This window comes from Monodelphis domestica, chromosome 3 (assembly GCF_027887165.1).
Source record: "Monodelphis domestica isolate mMonDom1 chromosome 3, mMonDom1.pri, whole genome shotgun sequence".
Lineage (NCBI taxonomy): Eukaryota > Metazoa > Chordata > Mammalia > Didelphimorphia > Didelphidae > Monodelphis > Monodelphis domestica.
In genome coordinates, this window is record NC_077229.1 from 427865234 (window position 1) to 427883866 (window position 18633).

General features: G+C 35.0%; 1 protein-coding gene across 7 annotated transcripts in view; it reads left to right on the plus strand.

Annotated features, from left to right (window-relative positions):
* DCC (DCC netrin 1 receptor) overlaps positions 1-18633 on the plus strand; it is a 1370599-nt gene that overhangs the window by 991487 nt on the left and 360479 nt on the right. For all 7 annotated transcript variants that reach the window (XM_007486716.2, XM_056824442.1, XM_056824443.1 and 4 more), the window contains exon 10: positions 16166-16314. In XM_007486716.2, the coding sequence (XP_007486778.2) occupies positions 16166-16314 (149 nt within the window). The remainder of the gene's footprint in view (positions 1-16165; positions 16315-18633) is intronic.

Consider the following 18633-nt stretch of genomic DNA (forward strand, 5'->3'; position numbering starts at 1 on the left):
TAAAAATAGCAAGAGGAATATTAACATTCAGAAAAAATTGAACCAACTCACTGGTCTATAACTTGATGTACTGTTGAGGAATTTCTTAGCCAGGAAGGATTTGGTTCCCCTGTTATAATTCACTTTCCTGCAGAGTTAAACTGAGAGAAATAAATTAGTTAGCAGGTTAAGTAAACTTGCTTTCTGGTAGCAGATTCATCTTGTTAGAGTACAGATTTTGGCTTAGATAGCCTTTTCAGCCTAGTTTAGAGTATATAGGTAATTAGCATTTGAATTGATCTAATATGGCTTTATAAGGAAGTTGGTATGGAAAATCTCTTTTTTTCAGTAAAACATTTGGAAGGTCAGGCATAACTGAAGAGTGTTCCTAACACTCAAAAAGGCTTCATTTATTCACCCTAAAGAAGATGGAGGTAACTATTTGCAATTTTTTTTTTTTTTAATTTAGTCTCAAGCAGAATTTGGGGCAGGATAATTGAATCAATTCCTGTAACTATGTTCTTTGTAAAATTCTCCCTTATTTTTACAATCAAAGTATTTGCCTCTCTTCTCAAAGGTAATCAAAAATAATACAACAAATATGTCTTCAAATTCTTTTTAGTCTCCTGGCATGTGATTCATCTCGATTAAAGAACTAGAATTTATTGGACAGCCAGAGAGTCTCATCTCCTTACTTATCTTTGATTTTTTTATTTATATTTTTATATGTTTATATTATTTATATTTTATTTATTTATATATTATATTTATATTTTATCATTCTCTGTCTGAGGAGCATTTTCTATGGAAAAGAATACATGAAAAATCTGTGATACTATTATTCTGCATGAGGAAGATATTCTTGATATGAGACCACTCCTTGATATGAAATCTCCTGTAATATATCTATTATATGTCAACTCATTTATGACTCAGTGAATGATCCAGAGACTTGTTTGAGGTAGGCAGGAGTGAAATGATCTATTCAGGGTCATATAACTAATGTGTCAAAAGCAGTATTTCAATCTAATTCCAAGATATAACTATTGGCTCTATCAAGCATCTAGTCTATTTGATAAGAAAAATAGCATTGAAAATCCCATCATCTCTTAACCATCCATTGTCACATTGATATTATTATCCCATTCACTCTTGAATCTTTACTTCCCCCCCCTTTTCTAGTATTCTTTATTCTCCTTTGAATTTATCCTAAGTCTTAATTGATTCAGGGCTTTAAACTCTAATAATAAGGGAATATTCTATTCTTTCCTTTCATCCATAGCTTTTGCTTTGATTTGTTTTAATGTGCACTATTTTTTATATGAGCTTACTTTGTAGCCAAAGGTCTTTTTATTTACTTTTCTATTTTGTTCCCCAAGGGAATTTTTATACGATAAAATTTTAGAGCTAGGATGCATTTAGAAACCACCTCCTCCAGTTACTCTTGTTTTTCAAATTTGGAATGGCTCAGAGAGTTCAAGTGATTTGTTCAGAGACATACATATAGTAAAGACAAAAGCTAGGATCTGAGGTAAGATTCTTAACTCCAGGTTACTGGGAATTTTATTCCTGAGAACTCTCTTTCACCCTTGAGTCACCTTCTTAGTTGGAATTTCTTTTACTCTGAATTCTTTGAAATCTAATTTCCTAAATTCTAGGATAGGTGCTATTCTTCCCTCTTTTGCATTCAATATTTCTAAAACCTGTAATTTCCTTAATATAACTTCTTCCAGAGATACAGATTAGAATTCCTTTATGATATGGTATTAAGAAACCAGCAAACATTTATTAGGGCCCTATATTGAGCCAAGAACTATACTAGGAACTTGCTATATATACTAAGACATAAAAGAAATAGTCTTGGTCCTCAGTGAGCTTATATCTTACAAAGGAAAGAACACAAACACATCTAGTTAAATCCTATAAATAGAGAGGGAGAATGAGGAGAGATGGTAATTTTGTTTTAGGAGGAAGCTAGCATTATCAGGAATCAGGAAAAATAGGAGGAAACTTTTATACTAAGCTTTGAAGGAAGAAAAGGGATTCTAAGAGGTAGAGAATAAGAAGTGAGTACAAATTCCAGACATGGGGCAAAAAATCTTTGCAAAGATATGAAGACAAAACATTTATTAAGCAACTATGTGCCAGGAACAATGCTAAGCACTTTTAGAATCTCTCACTTGAGGAACAGCAAATAGGCCCAATGTAGCATACTATAGAAGGGGAGCAAAATATAATAACATTGGAAAGGTAGCCTAAAGTCAGCGTATAGCAGAATTTGAGTATCAATTATTGTAGAAGTGGTAAGGATTCACTGTGCCAGGAGAGACCTGGTTAGGTATATACTTTATAAATATAACTTAGGAAGCTGTGAGGAGAATGGTTTGGAGAAAGGATACACTTGAGGAAAATTCCTTATCATGTAGGAAACTTTTCTAATAGGCCAGGTAAAATGTTATAATGATCTGTACTAAGGAGGTGGTCCTCCAGAGAAAAGAAAAGAATATGTGAGATATTGTAGAAATATAACTTATTATGATTTTTTAACTAATAGACCAGTGATGGTGAAACTCATGGCGACTAAGTGCCCAAACTGCAACCCTCATGATGCATATGAGTCACCCCTCCCCTCCTTACCCCAGACTGGGGAAGGGAGGGGAGGGCAGAGGCTGCTGGGCAGAGGGGTGGGTCATATGAGAAATGTCCTCAGGAATGTAGAGAGGGGGAGGGGAGCGTTCCCCTCTGGCACACATGCCATATATTCTCCAACACAGTAATAGAATGTGGGAAGCAAGAGAGTTAAAGATGGTTAAGATTACATTAAGGTTGTCTATATTGGTAAAAGAAAAGATGATGATATTCTTTTTTTTTAAACCCTTACCTTCCATCTTGGAGTAAATACTGTGTATTGGCTCCAAGGTAGAAGAGAGGTAAGAGCTAGGCAATGGGGGTCAAGTGACTTGCCCAGGGTCACACAGCTAGGAAGTGTTTGAGGCCAGATTTGAACCTATGACCTCCTGTCTCTAGGCCTGGCTCTCAATCCACTGAGTTACACAGCTGCCCCCAGATGATGATATTCTTGATAAAAGTTGGACTTAGATTTATCAAAACAAGATTACTACTGTCTTTTATGACTATATGTTGCATGATTTGTTCCACTGATCTATAAGTAAGATATAATTATATATATATATATACACATACATATCTATAATATGATCTTTTTGTCTACTGATGTCTTCTGTATTAGAAGGAGAAGAAAAATAAATATTTTTTAAGTAGGTGAGTTAGGGAGAAGGGTAGGTTAGAGAGAACCAAAATTTATCTTTTGGGCATTTTAAGATGATGATGATAAGTTATAGAGATAGAGATGTGCACATAGAGAAAAAGACAAAGAGATCTAGAAATCATCTGCACAGAGCTAATAATTAAATCAGTGAGAGCAGATGATCTTTGTATATGGTCTTCATGTGTTTCTGCGGCCAAAAATCTTTATATTCTGTCCAACTTTATGATAATCTCTAAACCAGATAGATGGAACCTAGAGTGAGAGGTAATCTGTCATCAGATCCATGCTCAAAGCCTCCTTAGGTTTATGTGGTAATAGTATTTCTGTTTATAGTTTGATGCTTTACAAAGCTATTACCTTGCAACAACTTCCTGTGGAAAGTAGTAAAAGTATTATTATTTTATGATTAAAATTCCCTGAAGACTATGTTTTAATTTATAATTATTTATTAGTAAAGGTTAGAGAGAAGATCCTATGACTAGTCATTTTACAAACAATACACCAGCTCCTTCAGAAGCCACTGCACTACAGGCCTATGTGTTCCAAGTGTTAAAAGCTTCAGAGAAGGGAAAGACAATGATGAGTGTGCAGCAAGAGAGCAGCGCTTCCTGTGTCCCCTTTCTTTTAAAGACAGTTTTTGCCACTCCTCCTAGGACTCTCTGGTTGGACAGGCTTAACTCAGTTCAGATCTGAGTCCTGACTTTTTGCAGTGCCACCCTTTTCACAGAGACTTCCACCAAGCTCTTCCATACATCAGGACACCAGCATGCCAGGTAGCCGTGCAGGTCCTAGTCAATGGCTGATATCTACCAAAAATTAGTTTTCAAATGGAATAAAAGGGAATACTTTATTTAAAATTTCCACATTATGATTATCTTAAAGATAAGGCAACTGAGACCCTGAAAGGTGAGTTGACTTACAAAAAAACTAGGAAATAAAAGAGGTGTAATTGAATTCCAGGTTTCCTGATGTTCTTTTTAGAGGTCTTTGAAGATTTTCAGTGTGCCAAGATGTACCAGTTATTCTCCACTGTGGTCATAGCCTTTGAGATCCCAGAGTTACTTCCACAATACTATGATTGAAAGAGATTGATAGATCTATAGATAGATAGATAGATAGACAGATAGACAGAGAGAGAGAGAGAGAGAGAGAGAGAGAGAGAGAGAGAGAGAGAGAGAGAGAGAGAGAAAGATGGAGGGGGGAAGGGAGGGAGGGAGAGAGGAAGGGAGAGGAAGAGGAAGAGAAAGAACAACTACAGAGAACAGCTTCCTCTTAAAAAAACTATATCCTACCTTTTTTTTTTTACCATCTTTGCAAACTCATCATCTAATCCTTCCCCCTGACCTGGTAGTCTTTAGTATATTTTCATCACTTCCTTGATTGTATCTCCTTATTTTGATCCTGTCCTACATATTTCTATTCAAAGGTTACAGATTTCTAAACTAGCAGAAAACCCTCTTCATAAATAACATTAGCCTTCTTTCTGCTTTCCTCCAAAAAAAGTTCCCTTCAATTACTATATATTCCATTTATGAATGATATCTCACTAAGTCTCATTAAGATTATATTTATCTCCCAATGCTAAAGTCTCTAGTTTACTTCATTACTCACTGTGAGAATGTAAGAAATACATAGAATATTTTACAGCTTCCTTCTCTTGTATCACCTCACCTAAGTAGAAAACACAATGTGCACTATTCACACCTGCTCTTCTTGAAATAAATCACTTTGACAATGAAATACAATCTCTTCCAGTACAATTCCAATTCACATAAAATAGTATAGAGAATTGAAGCACTTATCTGGATAATTCAGGCCAAAACCTTTGTCCTCTGTCACCCCCCTTCCATGCTTTCAAGGGAAGCAGTTATATGTACAAAGTTTCCCCTAGTCCCAGAATATTCTCACTGCTGTATCCATTTCATTTTTATATCTTCTTGACCTTTAAAATCTTTTTAGTCATAATTTTATGACTCTCCAAAATCAATCTCCTTAAAAATTTCTGTATTAGAAGCTAAATATTGAAAATTTGACAAAGGATACCAGGCCTAGCATCGTTGGTATTCTTTTGGTTATTGTTATTTAATTATAGGCATTCCTTTCTAGAAGTCTAGTACCATACGTTCATAGTTCTTTTTTTTAAAGTTATTTCATTTTTAGAATTATGATTATGAGCTTGCTATTAAAAAGTCACTGAAATGTTTTCAAATCATAATTTAGAAAATTAGTTCAACTTTGGATTCCTTAAAATAATAACAGTAGAATTAATCTAATGCTATAATCTTCCAGGGGAACAGGAGGCAACTTTATGTGATTAGATGAGACATTATTACCTGTCAATTCCTGAAAACAAATGAGTCATCACAATTCTTAACTTTCTGTTTTTCTTAATTTTCATAAAATCCATATACCTATTCAGAAATTAAATAAATTATTTTTTAGTCAAAATGCATTGCTTTTTATTGTAGAATAGCCAATTCACACTCCTACTCTGTTATGCTCTCTAACAGCAGTGGTTTAGGGAAGGCATAATCCTAACAATCATAGAGTGTATCATTATTTTTTTTTATCCTCAGTACTGAGCACAATGCACTAAGCTGAACAAATATTTAATAAATACTTGTCAAATGAGTGACTGACCATAAATTTGTACTGGGAAGGGATTTCAGGCATCTTGTAGTCCCACCCCATAATTTTAAAAATGAGAAAAAAAAATGAATTCCAGAAAGGTGAGATAATTTATTCACAGCCATTCTGGTAGTATGAGTTGATGCTGAGATTCAAACTGGATGGTTGTAAGAACCTGGTCTTATAAGAAGGATAGAGAATCCCTTCAGAAGCTAACACGTCAAAGCGATGAGCCTGGGAGGCAAGACATCTGGCTTCTTATTCTGCCTCTGTCAGGAAATAACTTCTTAAACTCGATTCAATCCTTTGAGTCCATCTCCTTATCTGTATATTACAATGAATAGTCTAAATCATCTTTAACATACTTTCCAATTCTATTATTCTATGATCTTTTAAGTATATTTACAATTCCAAATGTATCTCTTGAATTGGAATGGGAGTGGATTTGCCATATAGTTATGCTACCACCATATATGAGAACTCAACTGTCAAGTAAATTAAATTGTTTCTCTGTTTCTGGTTCTGCATACAGAAAGCTGTCCTAAAGGAATATCTTGAAGTAGTCAGGGTTTCTTATGACCAATGTTTCACCTTACCTCAACTGTCAAGATACTTCCAGGCTATTGTCCTCTTATACAGAAAATTCTGTGCTGGAAATATTTTCCCCTTTACAATTATTCACAATGCATATTTTTTGGGGGGAATTGAGGATTTTTTCCCTGTAGGACTTCAAGATATTTTCCTTATATTAAGCAAAACCATAGCTATTTATTTTTGCATCCATGCATGACTGAGTTAGCAACTTTTACATGGGATATCTGTCATCTTGTTCTCATGTAAAGTAGACAGTTAAATCCATTTTCTAGACCATTCAAACTCATGGACACAGAGATGTATGTCTTCATTGTCTGAAAAATTCTTTTTTCATAGTTTAGGAGCCATATTATCTGGTTAATAGGCTCTACTCTCCACGTGGCATTAGTAGACACCACCTGTTATTGCCAAGATGAAATTTTTAATAAATTCCATTCCTGGTGTTCTCAATCTCTTTTGTTTCACAAACCCCTTTGGCAGTCTGGTTAAACTTATGAACTCAATAATATGAAGATTATGTAATTAATCAAAATAACAAGACTATAAGAAATAGTGAAATTTAGTTATATATGTGTGGGTGTATGTGTATATCTATGTGCCTATATATATTAAAATTTATAGATACTATTTAAAAATCCATGCTCTAAAATGCCTCCAGGATGGTTATTTCACTATGCCAATAATTATTTTTAAATTTTTTTTATTTAAAATATTTTCCCATGGTTACATGACTGATGATTATTTCCCACCCCTATTCTCTCCTCCCTCCCAGACCTGACAACCAATTCCATTGGGTTATACTTGTACCATTGTTAAAAACCCATTTCCATGGTATTCATATTTGCAATAGAATGATCTTTTAACATCAAAACCCCAATCATATCCCCATCAAGCCATGTGATTGATCATATGTTTTCTTCTGGGTTTCTGCTCCCACAGTTCTTCCTCTGGCTGTGCATAGCATTCTTTCTCATAAGTCCCTCAGAGTTGTCCTGGGTCATTGCATTCCTGCTAGTAGAGAAGTCCATTACATTCAATTGTGCCACAGTGTATCAGTCTCTATGTACAATGTTCTCCTGGTTCTGCTCTTTCACTTTGCCTCAATTCCTGGAGGTCGTTCCATTCACATGGAATTCCTACAGTTCATCATTCCTTTCAGAAAAATAATATTCCATCACCATCATACCACAATTTATTCAACCATTCTCCAATCGAGGGACACCCCCTAATTTTCCATTTTTTGCCACCACAAAGAATGCATATATCAATAATTCTTGGGTCAAACCTTGAATCTCACTTGTCATATTAAAGATTTAATTTATTTTATTAAAATATTCTCTCTAATCAAGTTAAAGTTTAAAAAGTTTCCATTCCATTGTTTCTTCTGAAAATAAAAAAAAAAACATTTTTAGTTTTTTATTTTGTTTGAATTTGTTCTGAACCTATTATTTAAGTGCTCCAGGGAATTGCCCCTTTGAAAACTTCTATCTTGCAAATAATAAGTTGTAGTTTACAATTTTAGAGGCTTTTCTAAGATATTGACTTGCTTATGACCACATATTTATAGGGTCAGAATTAGATCTTAAATGCCTTCATAACTTCAAGGCTGACTCTATCCACCATACCATGCTGCTAGAGAAATTGTGGTAGTTCTTACTTAGTTTGTAAAAAAAAAAAAGTATTGCATAATATATTAGAATACACACAGGTGTCTATTATATATATAATGCATTATAATATTATAGACATACAATATATGTATATTGTATTTTATGGTGCATTCATGCATATTACATATTAGAAATGTGTTGTATACATTTTATTGCATATAGTATGTGTATATATTATTGTATGTACATTATATGTTCATATGCTGTATGGAGAGAGATGTTTATATGTTTATAGCAAAGTTATGTTCATCATAAAGTAGTCTACCAGATAGGCCAATTTAAAACCAAATGGAAAATGAACAGGTGATAGACATTACATCCAATCAAACTCTGTCAGCCTCCTTTAGATTAGAAATAGAAACATACCCTGAAGTACTGTGCTTCTTTCGTGCCAAATTACTGTCACATCTCCTAACTACATACAGTTCAGACAAGAAGGGGTTTCATTATGCTAATAATTACATTGCCTGCAGGCTTTTTGAAGTTGTCTACTCCATACAGAATAGAAACAGATTTCATATAAATATCATTAAAGCTGTTAACTACAGGAAGAAAAAAGTAGAAGAGGCAATCAGAATATGCACTGTATTATCAATAAATCCAAGTCGGCTCTCAAATACTGTGCATTTGAAATGTATTCACTGTGGAACCAAGCATTGAAACCCACCGTTTAAAGGAGTAGTACTTTGTGATCCAAAGATATATGTACCTAGAGATAATTACTGAGCCATAGCTGTTCACCATTATAACGGCAAATGGCCTCAGAAATCATTTTGAAACTAGCAATCAAACAATCAAAGGGTGAAGAACTCAAATCTGTACCCTGGGAAAGCACTGGATTAAGATTCAAGAGATCTGGCTTCATAGGCCAGCTTCAAATTATTAGCTGTATGACCTTGAAAAAATCATTTAACCTTTTTGTGCCTCAAGTTCATCTTTTGTAAAATGAAGAGGTAGAATTAGATGATGTCTAAGGTTGCTTTTAGCCCTTAAGATCTGTGGATATCTTGACCGGAATGGGGTATAGGAAAATAGTTCATAATTTGTATATAAATCTATGAAGCAAGCATGTTGAAGGCATTTTTAGTTTAGTTGTTACAAAAAAATGTGATTTGGTGACTGTTGTATTGATGATTTAAAATGTTTGCATCTATTACACTGAATGGTCACTGTGAAAGGACTTTAAATATTCAAGTGCTCAATGGCACACTTGGTGACACTCACATTTGTCTTCATTTTGGATTCCTAGTTGTGCAAAATCAGTATAATGAAAAAGAGGCAAATTCATGAGCACAGCCTCATATACTAGACCTTCTGAAGGAGTTGTGCAAAGTGAATTTATTTGCATTCTTATAGAGATGACTTTAATTTAATCTGCCAAGTTTGTTTTAGAAAAATTGATAACACAGATTTCAGATTCTGGCCAAAGCATTGATATTTGCAGACAATGTAGGGAGGGAGGGAGGGAGTGGGAGAGAGAGCGAGAGCTAAAGAGTAAGAGAGAGAGAGAGAGAGAGAGAGAGAGTGAGAGAGAGTGTGTGTGTGTGTGTGTGTGTGAGAGAGAGAGAGAGAGAGAGAGAGAGGGAGGAAGAAGAATGGAGGGAGGAAAAGGATTGCAGGGAGGAAGAGAGAGAAGGGAGAAGAGAACTATCCAGAAAGAGAAAGAGAGAAAGAAATACATAGACAGAAAGACAGAGACTGAGAGAGACAGGCAAAGAGAAACAGAGTCAGAGAGTGATTGAAAAACAGAAAGGAAGACAGAATGTTAAAGTTAGGCACAAGAGAGTCTAACTTCAGCATTAAAAAAGTACCAACATGTTGAAAAACTAAAAATGAACCGGAGCCATGTGAGCTCAGTTTTACTTGAAATGATTAAAGGGTTAAATGAAAGTTTGTGAGTTGAATGTAATATTAATTTTTCAAATGGATCACGTTTGACCAAAAATTGAAGATATCACATTGCCGACTCCTTGTGGTCTGATTACACATCACAAACTTTGTAAAGATCACTTGTTTTCATTCATTGATTATATGAATGTTTAAACAATAGTTTTAGGCAATATAATTTTACTTAATGACTATATAGATTAAGAGAACTGAGCCCCTTGAGGGCATTAAGGCTCTAGAACTTGATAGCATTTAATCTAGCTTCTTGCTTTTACCCATGAGCAATATGAGGCTCAGAGAAATTAAGCAACTTTCCCAAAGTTACACAACTAAGCCTGTCTGATAACTGATAGTTGTCCAGGATTCTTTAATTATATATTGCAAAACCAAGATACCCTAGTTTATTTTATTGTAATACATGTGAGTTTTTTCTTTTGTCTTATGCAAGTAATATGCATTTCAGAACCATATAATCAATAATGCTTTGTAGAAAATAAACTGAATTGAAATAGTCAGAAGTTAAGTAACTGGTCCAGGCTCACACACCTAGTAAATGTCTGAGATTTGTAAGAAAGGAAATTTAAACTCATGTCTTCCCGCCTCTATGCCCAGCATTATAACCGCTGCCTCTCCTAGCTGTCACCTCAAAAGTATGAAACATAAATTATAAGCTTCTTATCATTTAGAGAGATCATACACACACACACACACACTCACTATTTACCTAAAGAGCAATATTATTCTACCATATATCTTAGCTCCTCAGTGGTGCAGTTGTTAAAGCATAAGACCTGGTGTCAGGATGATCAGAGTTCAAATCCAGCCTTGGGTGCTTATTGGCTGTGCAACCCTGGACAAATTACCTGATGGCTATTTGCTTCAGTTTCCTCATCTAGAAAATGAGGATGAAAACAATCCCTATACAAGGTTGTTGTGAGGATCAGCTGAGATATCAGTAAAATACTTAGCACAGTGCCTGGCACATAGTAAGTATTTTTAAAACTTTTATTCTTTCTCTTACCTCTTATTCACAGACACTAGTATTTAATGATTTTTACTATTTGTAAGATTATTTGATTATTTGGTGGTTGTTTCAAATGATACGTTACTTGCCTGAACCATGTGTATATTCTGAAATCTTTCCATTACTTGAATAGCTAATTTCTATGAAAATCAGGACAAATCAGATGCAATTTGCTAGAAAAATCATTGTCCTACATAGGAAATCAGGAGAGGTTATTAAAGACATCTTGAAAGTGATGAATAGTTAAACCCTTTAAGTTGCCTGACTTACATACTAAAATAAGATTTTAAAAAATGGAAGACGGTAAAAAAGCTACTAAAATGTGTCAACTGCACATCTCGTCCCTATTGCTGAATGCGCTTTTTAATGTTTGTATGTGTGTAGATAAATATAGAGGAACATATAATAACATATCATGACAGCATGCATTTGACATTTCAAAATGTGTTTGATCAAGCCCACATATAAATAACGGCAGATGGAGATCCACGTATGTATTCATATAGTTATACTCTAGCATCTAATGTCTACAGCATTGAAGAGGAAAACACATTCATGAATGATGACCATCAGTGGCTTAATTAAGATTCTGGGCCTTGGTTAGGGGTGCCCGAAGAGAGTAAGAGCATTGACACCTGTCAGAAATGCTGTAGAAGGGGGCCCTACATTTGCTGGGAGGTGAGTCCTCTAAGGTCTTTTCCAGCTCTCAAATGCTATGATTAAATGGCCAGGGCTGTAGAAGTTCAGCTATGGATTTGTTATGTAGAGAGCTTCTGAAAATTAACACATGGTAGCTTTCTGACAAGTAATAATGACCAAGATCAAGGCAGAGGACCTCAGGCTGGAAAAACAGATGGCCAAGTTGACAACAGAAGTGTAATATGAGCCCTAATTAATAATTTGCTAATTCATCCTCCCTGCTGGACACTACTTCTGACATATTTACATGCAAACATATAAATGAATTAATCAATACATTAAAACATACAACATTGTTCTTGTGGCAGTGTCTTTCAGGCTACCACTAACTTCCAAATTGTTTATGTCACATCAGATAACCATAAACTTGGGAAAGAAAAGAAGTTGGAATATATGTCAATATTATATTTGAGGAACTTTATGGATAAAAAATACATTACCTGAAAAGGGAGAAGGGGAGGGGAGGAGAGAGAGAGAGAGAGAGAGAGGGAGAGGGGGAGAGAGAGAGAGAGAGAGAGAGAGAGAGAGAGAGAGAGAGAGAGAGAGAGAGAGAGGAGAGAACATGCACATCACTACTAGAAGTAACACTGATGCAATTCACAATCATTTAATTTTGGGTCAGCAAACTATGACGTGCAGGACAAATCAAACCATTTTTAGCTCAAGGGCATTGAAAAATAAGGGATGAGCCAGAGTTAGCCTGCCAGCAATAGTTTGACAACCTTTGCTAGAAATTAAAAAATGTTTATGTTTAAGAATATTGCTATAAAATGAGATAGATTTGAAATGAGGAAAAATGGGTTCAAATCCCAGCTCTTATACTTAATACCTGTGTATTTGATTTTAGAAAATTTATTTAAGCTCCCTGGGTCTCAGTTCTTCCATTGTAAAATAGGACAGGAAAGTGGAGAGTGCCAACTCCATGAGCTTAATTGTCCCTCTATTGCTATCTGCAAACCTGTTTGTTTTTGACCTAAAGATGAATCACTAACCTCAATATCAAGGCAATTAAGAGAAAAGATTCCAAAAATGTTACTAGATTAGTTTCTTACGATGGATCTCATTCAACCTCTTCAGGTAAGAGAAGTACAAAGAGTAATAGACCTGAAATCAGATAATATATTTGAAAAGTAGTTCTGTTCTTCACTACCTGTGTGACATAAATAAAATGACAGAGTTGAATCAGACGATGTTTATGATAATTTTTCTCCCATATTTGTTTATTTTTCTACAATTATATTTTCAAAACATAAACACTAGAGAAAATTCTAATTTCAGAAACCAATAATTCCATCCTACAAATATATACACTATATACAAAGCATCAAAAACTGTGGTTCATTCTTTCATTCAATATATGACAGAAACAGGTAATTTATGTTTCATTTCCTCTCCATTTATTTTATCTTTTTCCTTTAGCATATGTAGAGGATTTAAATGCACTTAAAAACTGAACAAGGCACTGCTGTTTTGTTTGAGTAACAGAAGTGTTTTACCTAAGGCTGTATGACTGAGGGCTTCCCTCAGTATTGGAATTTAGAGGGGTGTGCTTCTTCCCTTCTTTCCTCCATCTGGCCCCAGGATTCATTCACATATGTCAACATACCTCTCTCCTGATGCTCAGTATTCTCCTCTTGTATTTGCTTGATGCTCTGGGGATCAAGAGAATGATTGCCGCTACCACTTCCTCCAGGATTACACTACTGCTACTTCTCCCCTCTCTGCCTTTTGTAGGGGTTTGGAGAATAATGGTAATTGACTGTACTACAGGAATCAGACTTAATTTCCTTGATAGATCATATTTTTTTCTGATGTAACTGAATCAAAACACTCATGGTTAACATGAAAACCATCTACATCAGCAGCTATGTGGTATAGTATTTTGTCTCAAAATCAGGAGGGGGCCTGAGTTCAAATTGGTCTCAATAACTTATTGTGTGACTGAGGAAGTTGCTTAATTTCTTTCATCCTCATTTTCCTGATTTGCAAAATGGACATACAAAGAGAACCTAGTTATTATGAGTATAAAATAATATTTGTAAAAGAAAATACTTTTTAAAATTTAAAATGAAATATGAATGCTAGCTGTATACATCTGCAGACCAGTGAACCCTGGAGGTGGAATTGTAAGGCATTTCCATATGTTATTGAAGCTCCTGACCCAGACAAGTCCCTATTTCCTTGTTAACCACTCTGGTCAGAAGTCAAAAGTTGCAAGGATTTGTCTTTGAAATCTTTGCACTGACCCCTTGAAGGTAACTGTAGTAAAAGAGCTTGAAAACCTTCTTCTCTTGAAAAGTATATATGAGTAGCTTTAAAGAAATACTTAACATTCAGGCATATGATTTATGATAATGAATAAGTTGTACTAGTGTCTATATGAACTCTTCTGCTGTTATCCCCTGCATCAAATGGAATATTTGTTTCTTATTGATTATGACAAAATCTAATTTGAGAAGGAAAATTGTATTAAGACACCATTGCCTCAAATTGATCCAATAGCTCTGTGGGAAGAAGCCAAAGATGCCTTAGAACGACAATCCTTGGGGCAGCTAGGTGGTTCAGTGGATTGAGGACCTGGCCTACAGATGAGGCCCTAGATTCAAATCTTGCCTCAGATACTTTCTTGCTGCATGACCCTGGCTGGGCAAGTCACTTATCCCCCACTGCCTAGCCCTTACCACTCTTCTGCCTTAGAACCAATAGACAGTAGTGATTCTAAGATGGAAGGTAAGAGTTTAAAAAAAAAATGAAAGGACAATATTCCTCTGGTAGAATTCTTGGGAAAGCTTTCTACTGTCAAAATCCAGTGGGATAAAAAAGGAATTCTTGAGGGTTATCTGGGCATGTGTGTCTCTATGTACATATGTGTTTTACATGGCCCTATGAATTCCGTTTTATAGCCATGAGTCCCAATCTTTGATCTGGAGTTTGGAGTTGCAAATGGCCTTCATAGTAAATGTCATTAAAAAATAAACAGGTTTAAAACTATTACAATATTTAAAAAATATTAAAATATTAAAAAATAGAACATACTGAAGAAGCTGATTCAGTGGAAGGCATTATGAAAATCAATGGTCTAGGGAAAGCGTTCCAGGAGTCCCCTAACAGATTTCACTTTCCATGTGGCACTTGAGGAACATCAGAATCATTTTAAGAATATTTGGCAAAATACTTAACTATTATATTCATAAATTGGGATTCTGTTTGCATACTTACTAGAAAGGCTAAACATCTGTTTCATCTAGGTAAGATTGAGGCTGCCAGTAACAATAAGTAAATGATAATAATAATTTATGCTTGTAATTTATATCAGTCTTAGCCAATGCTTTCCAGTATCAGGACAAAGGAATTGTTGCATACACATAAAAATGTCCTTGGACATGTTTATTTCATGGCTTGGATATGTATATTCTTAAGGGGAGGGGTAGAAGGGAGTCAGGACTTGGGATTTCCATGGTGCAGGGAGTTTCCCAGTGAAGAGACTTTTCTACCAATATAACACAGCAACTCAGTCTCAGAGAATTCAAAGAGTTTAAGACACACACATTATGTGTCAAAAGGCTGGATTTGAACTCAGGTGTTTCTGATGTGAAGGTTGGCTCTCTGCCCATTAATTATGCCACTCTATCTCTAATATTTCATTTATTTTTTTATTTTTATTTATTTATTTATAATATTTATATATATATATATATTAAATAAATATTTATAATTAAAATATTAATTCATGATATTCTATATAGTTCTTCTCTACCACTAACTAATTAATTTCTGGATTTCAGAGTCAATGTGATGCAGTGGGAAGCAAAATAAAATTATTATTAAGAACCTAGAAATCAGCCACATCTACCTATATGGATATAGACAAATTAGCTTTGCTTTTTTGATTTCATTTTTCTTTCTTTCTCTTTTTTAAACCCTGATTTTCTGTCTTAGAATGAATACTGTGTATTGGTTCCAAGGCAGAAGAGTGGTAATGGCTAGGTAATGAGGTTAAATGCCTTGCCCAGGGTCACACAGTTGGGAAGTGTCTGAGGCCAGATTTAAACCTGGGACCTCCCATCTCTAGGCCTGGTTCTCAATCCACTGAGCCACCCAGCTGCCCCCAAGATTTCAGTTTTTTGAATTGCAAAATTAGAATACTGGATAAAATGTTCTCGAGGGTTTCTCCCAGTCATAAAATACTATGATTCTATAGCTTTCTGTAAAATAGTAACTTAAAATGTATAGCACATGTACTAAAATTTGTGTCTATAGTTACATGTATAAGAATATATCATATCAAATATATAGCATGTGTGTATCGTATATAATGTACCAGAAAACTTTGAGTCTCACCTTTTACTGAAGAGTGAAAAAAGGTTGACGTTGATCATATTTGTTTGTCTGCAGTGCAAGTTCCAGGGCCAGTAGAAAACCTGCAAGCTATATCTACCTCACCTACCTCAATTCTTATTTCCTGGGAACCCCCTGCCTATGCAAATGGTCCAGTTCAAGGTTACAGATTGTTCTGCACTGAGGCTTCTACTGGAAAAGAACAGGTAGGCAAGAACATGCATCAGAACCACTGGGAAAATCGGTAACAAAACTTTGCAGAAGCTGCATACAGTTGAGTGTTTACCCCCAAGCAATTACATTAAGTGGATAGTTGATGAGTTTTAAAATATTTGTTATTGGAAGTTTGAGTAATTTAATTGGGTTCTGGATTATGGCAGTTATTGGAACACAAGGAGCTAGGAAGTAAACAGGTGTTAGAATGAAGTCCATAGGAGAGTAATTTTCTTATATGTAGCAACATAGTTGTTGCTGTTGGCTTCACACGTGAAGTAGGAATTATAAAAATTTGACGTAGATGCAGGCCATATGGAAATCATTTTGAAATGAAAATATGTATGGCTATAATATGCATTCAGAGATATCCAGATATAACTCTGCAAATATAGGAAACAGCAATTTATAGGAGCATCTGTAGGTTAGCAGATTTGGGGATTGGGAAATGATATCAAATTTAACATTTATGTAGCATCTTAAGAGCTGCAAAGTATTTTATATAGAATACGGAAATATTAATAGAAAGGAGACAATCTTCATCAGTGTCAGCTTCCTGAAAGCCATTTTCATTTCTAATGACTTTCCATGTGAACAGGTTTATAAAATTAAAAAAGCCATTTCCTAATATATATGTGGATAAAGTATAAAAACAGTTTTGAAATGCAAAAATGTAATTGATTCATCACCAGCTGAAAATTACTCAAAATCACTAATAATTATAGAAAATAAAATTAAAACAACTTCAGTGTATTACCTCTTACTCCTAAAATTCACTCCCAAATAGTCAAAGATTGGGAAAATAATGTAAGTGAGGCTGTTGGAGGGAAAAAAAAAACTAATTCAAAGCTGAGAGAACATTTACTTATTCCAGCTGTCTTAGAAAATAGTTAAGAATTATTCAAGAAAAGTTAAAGCCCCTATTTTGTCTATCTTTCCTTCTTAGCCTCCTTTGCTGAATCATCATCCTTGTCATGACCATTAACCTTATGTGTTTCCTAAGCCTGACCTAAGCCACTTTTTTTTTTTAATTTTCAATTTCTAATTTGGGGATCTTATCAGGTCCAATGGATTTAATTATCAAATCTATACAGGTGTCTGTACCCCTCATCATTCTCCCAAGTTTCAGTCCCTCAGCAACCACTGGATGTATTGTAGACATTTGATACTTAACAAATCCAAAACAGACTCATTATCTTTCCCCCCAAAACCCTGTGTTCTTCCAAACTTCCCTTTTATTTGTCAGATGTACTGCTATTCTCCCAGTCAGTCACCAAGGTCTGCAACTCAGTGTCATCCTTGACTCCATAAATGCACTCTGCATAGATAAGATCTGTTGCCAAATCATGTCAATTCTACTGTCATATCGCTTTGTATGTGTCCCTTCTCTGCATTCACCCAGCTGTCACTCTAGTTCAGGCCTTTATCACTTCTCTACTGAACCCTAGCAGTAGCCTTCCAACTGATGTCCCCTTTTCAAGTCTGAATTCATCTTCCACCAAATGCCAAGGTAACTTTTTAAACTTTTCTGAAGTATAGAGCTACTCAATAAAGTCCTTTAACTCCCTCTGGCCTCCAGGGTCAAATATAAGTTCTCTTTAAAGCTCCTAAAAACTTCCAGTATTTTAAACTCTTCATAACCTGCTCACTTAATACCTTTCCTATATTCTTACACTTTAGTGTCCTCTGCACACTGTATAAGCCAGCTCCTTGTAAGTGACACACTTATTTCTGCAGCTCCTCAATGCCTGTCCCCCACACTTAAAAAGCTTCTGAAATATCACCTCATCTCAACATCCTAATTTCTTTGGATTTCTCCAAACTGCTCAGATCTCCCTTTTAGGAGGTCTTCTGCCAGTCTCCCTATTTTCTAGTGTCTCCCCTTCTCTGATTACCTCACAGCTTATGGATCTAATTATATACATGGTCAATCTCATTAGAATCAAGTTCCTTGAAGGCAGGAGGATTTCATTTGTTTTGTTTTTCCCCCTCATTATTTTAATCTTAAGAGCTCAGTATAGTACCAGGAAATAGTAAGTGCTTTATAAAAGCTTATCCACTGCCTATTGCCTGACTAATTTATCCTCTCAATTTACCAATTTTGCTTTATTGTAGCCAAACTAAAGAAAGACCTTGAAGCTTTCTTTAGTTATATGATACATACACAACTGGTAATTTTGCATACTTAAACACATTTCCTAACCCACTGAGTTTTTATTTCTTTAAGAATAGAATTGTTCTAAAACCTAATTTTCCAGTTTACTAAAGCTTATCACATCGAGTATAAAACTTGTTTTTAAGTGTCCATTGGT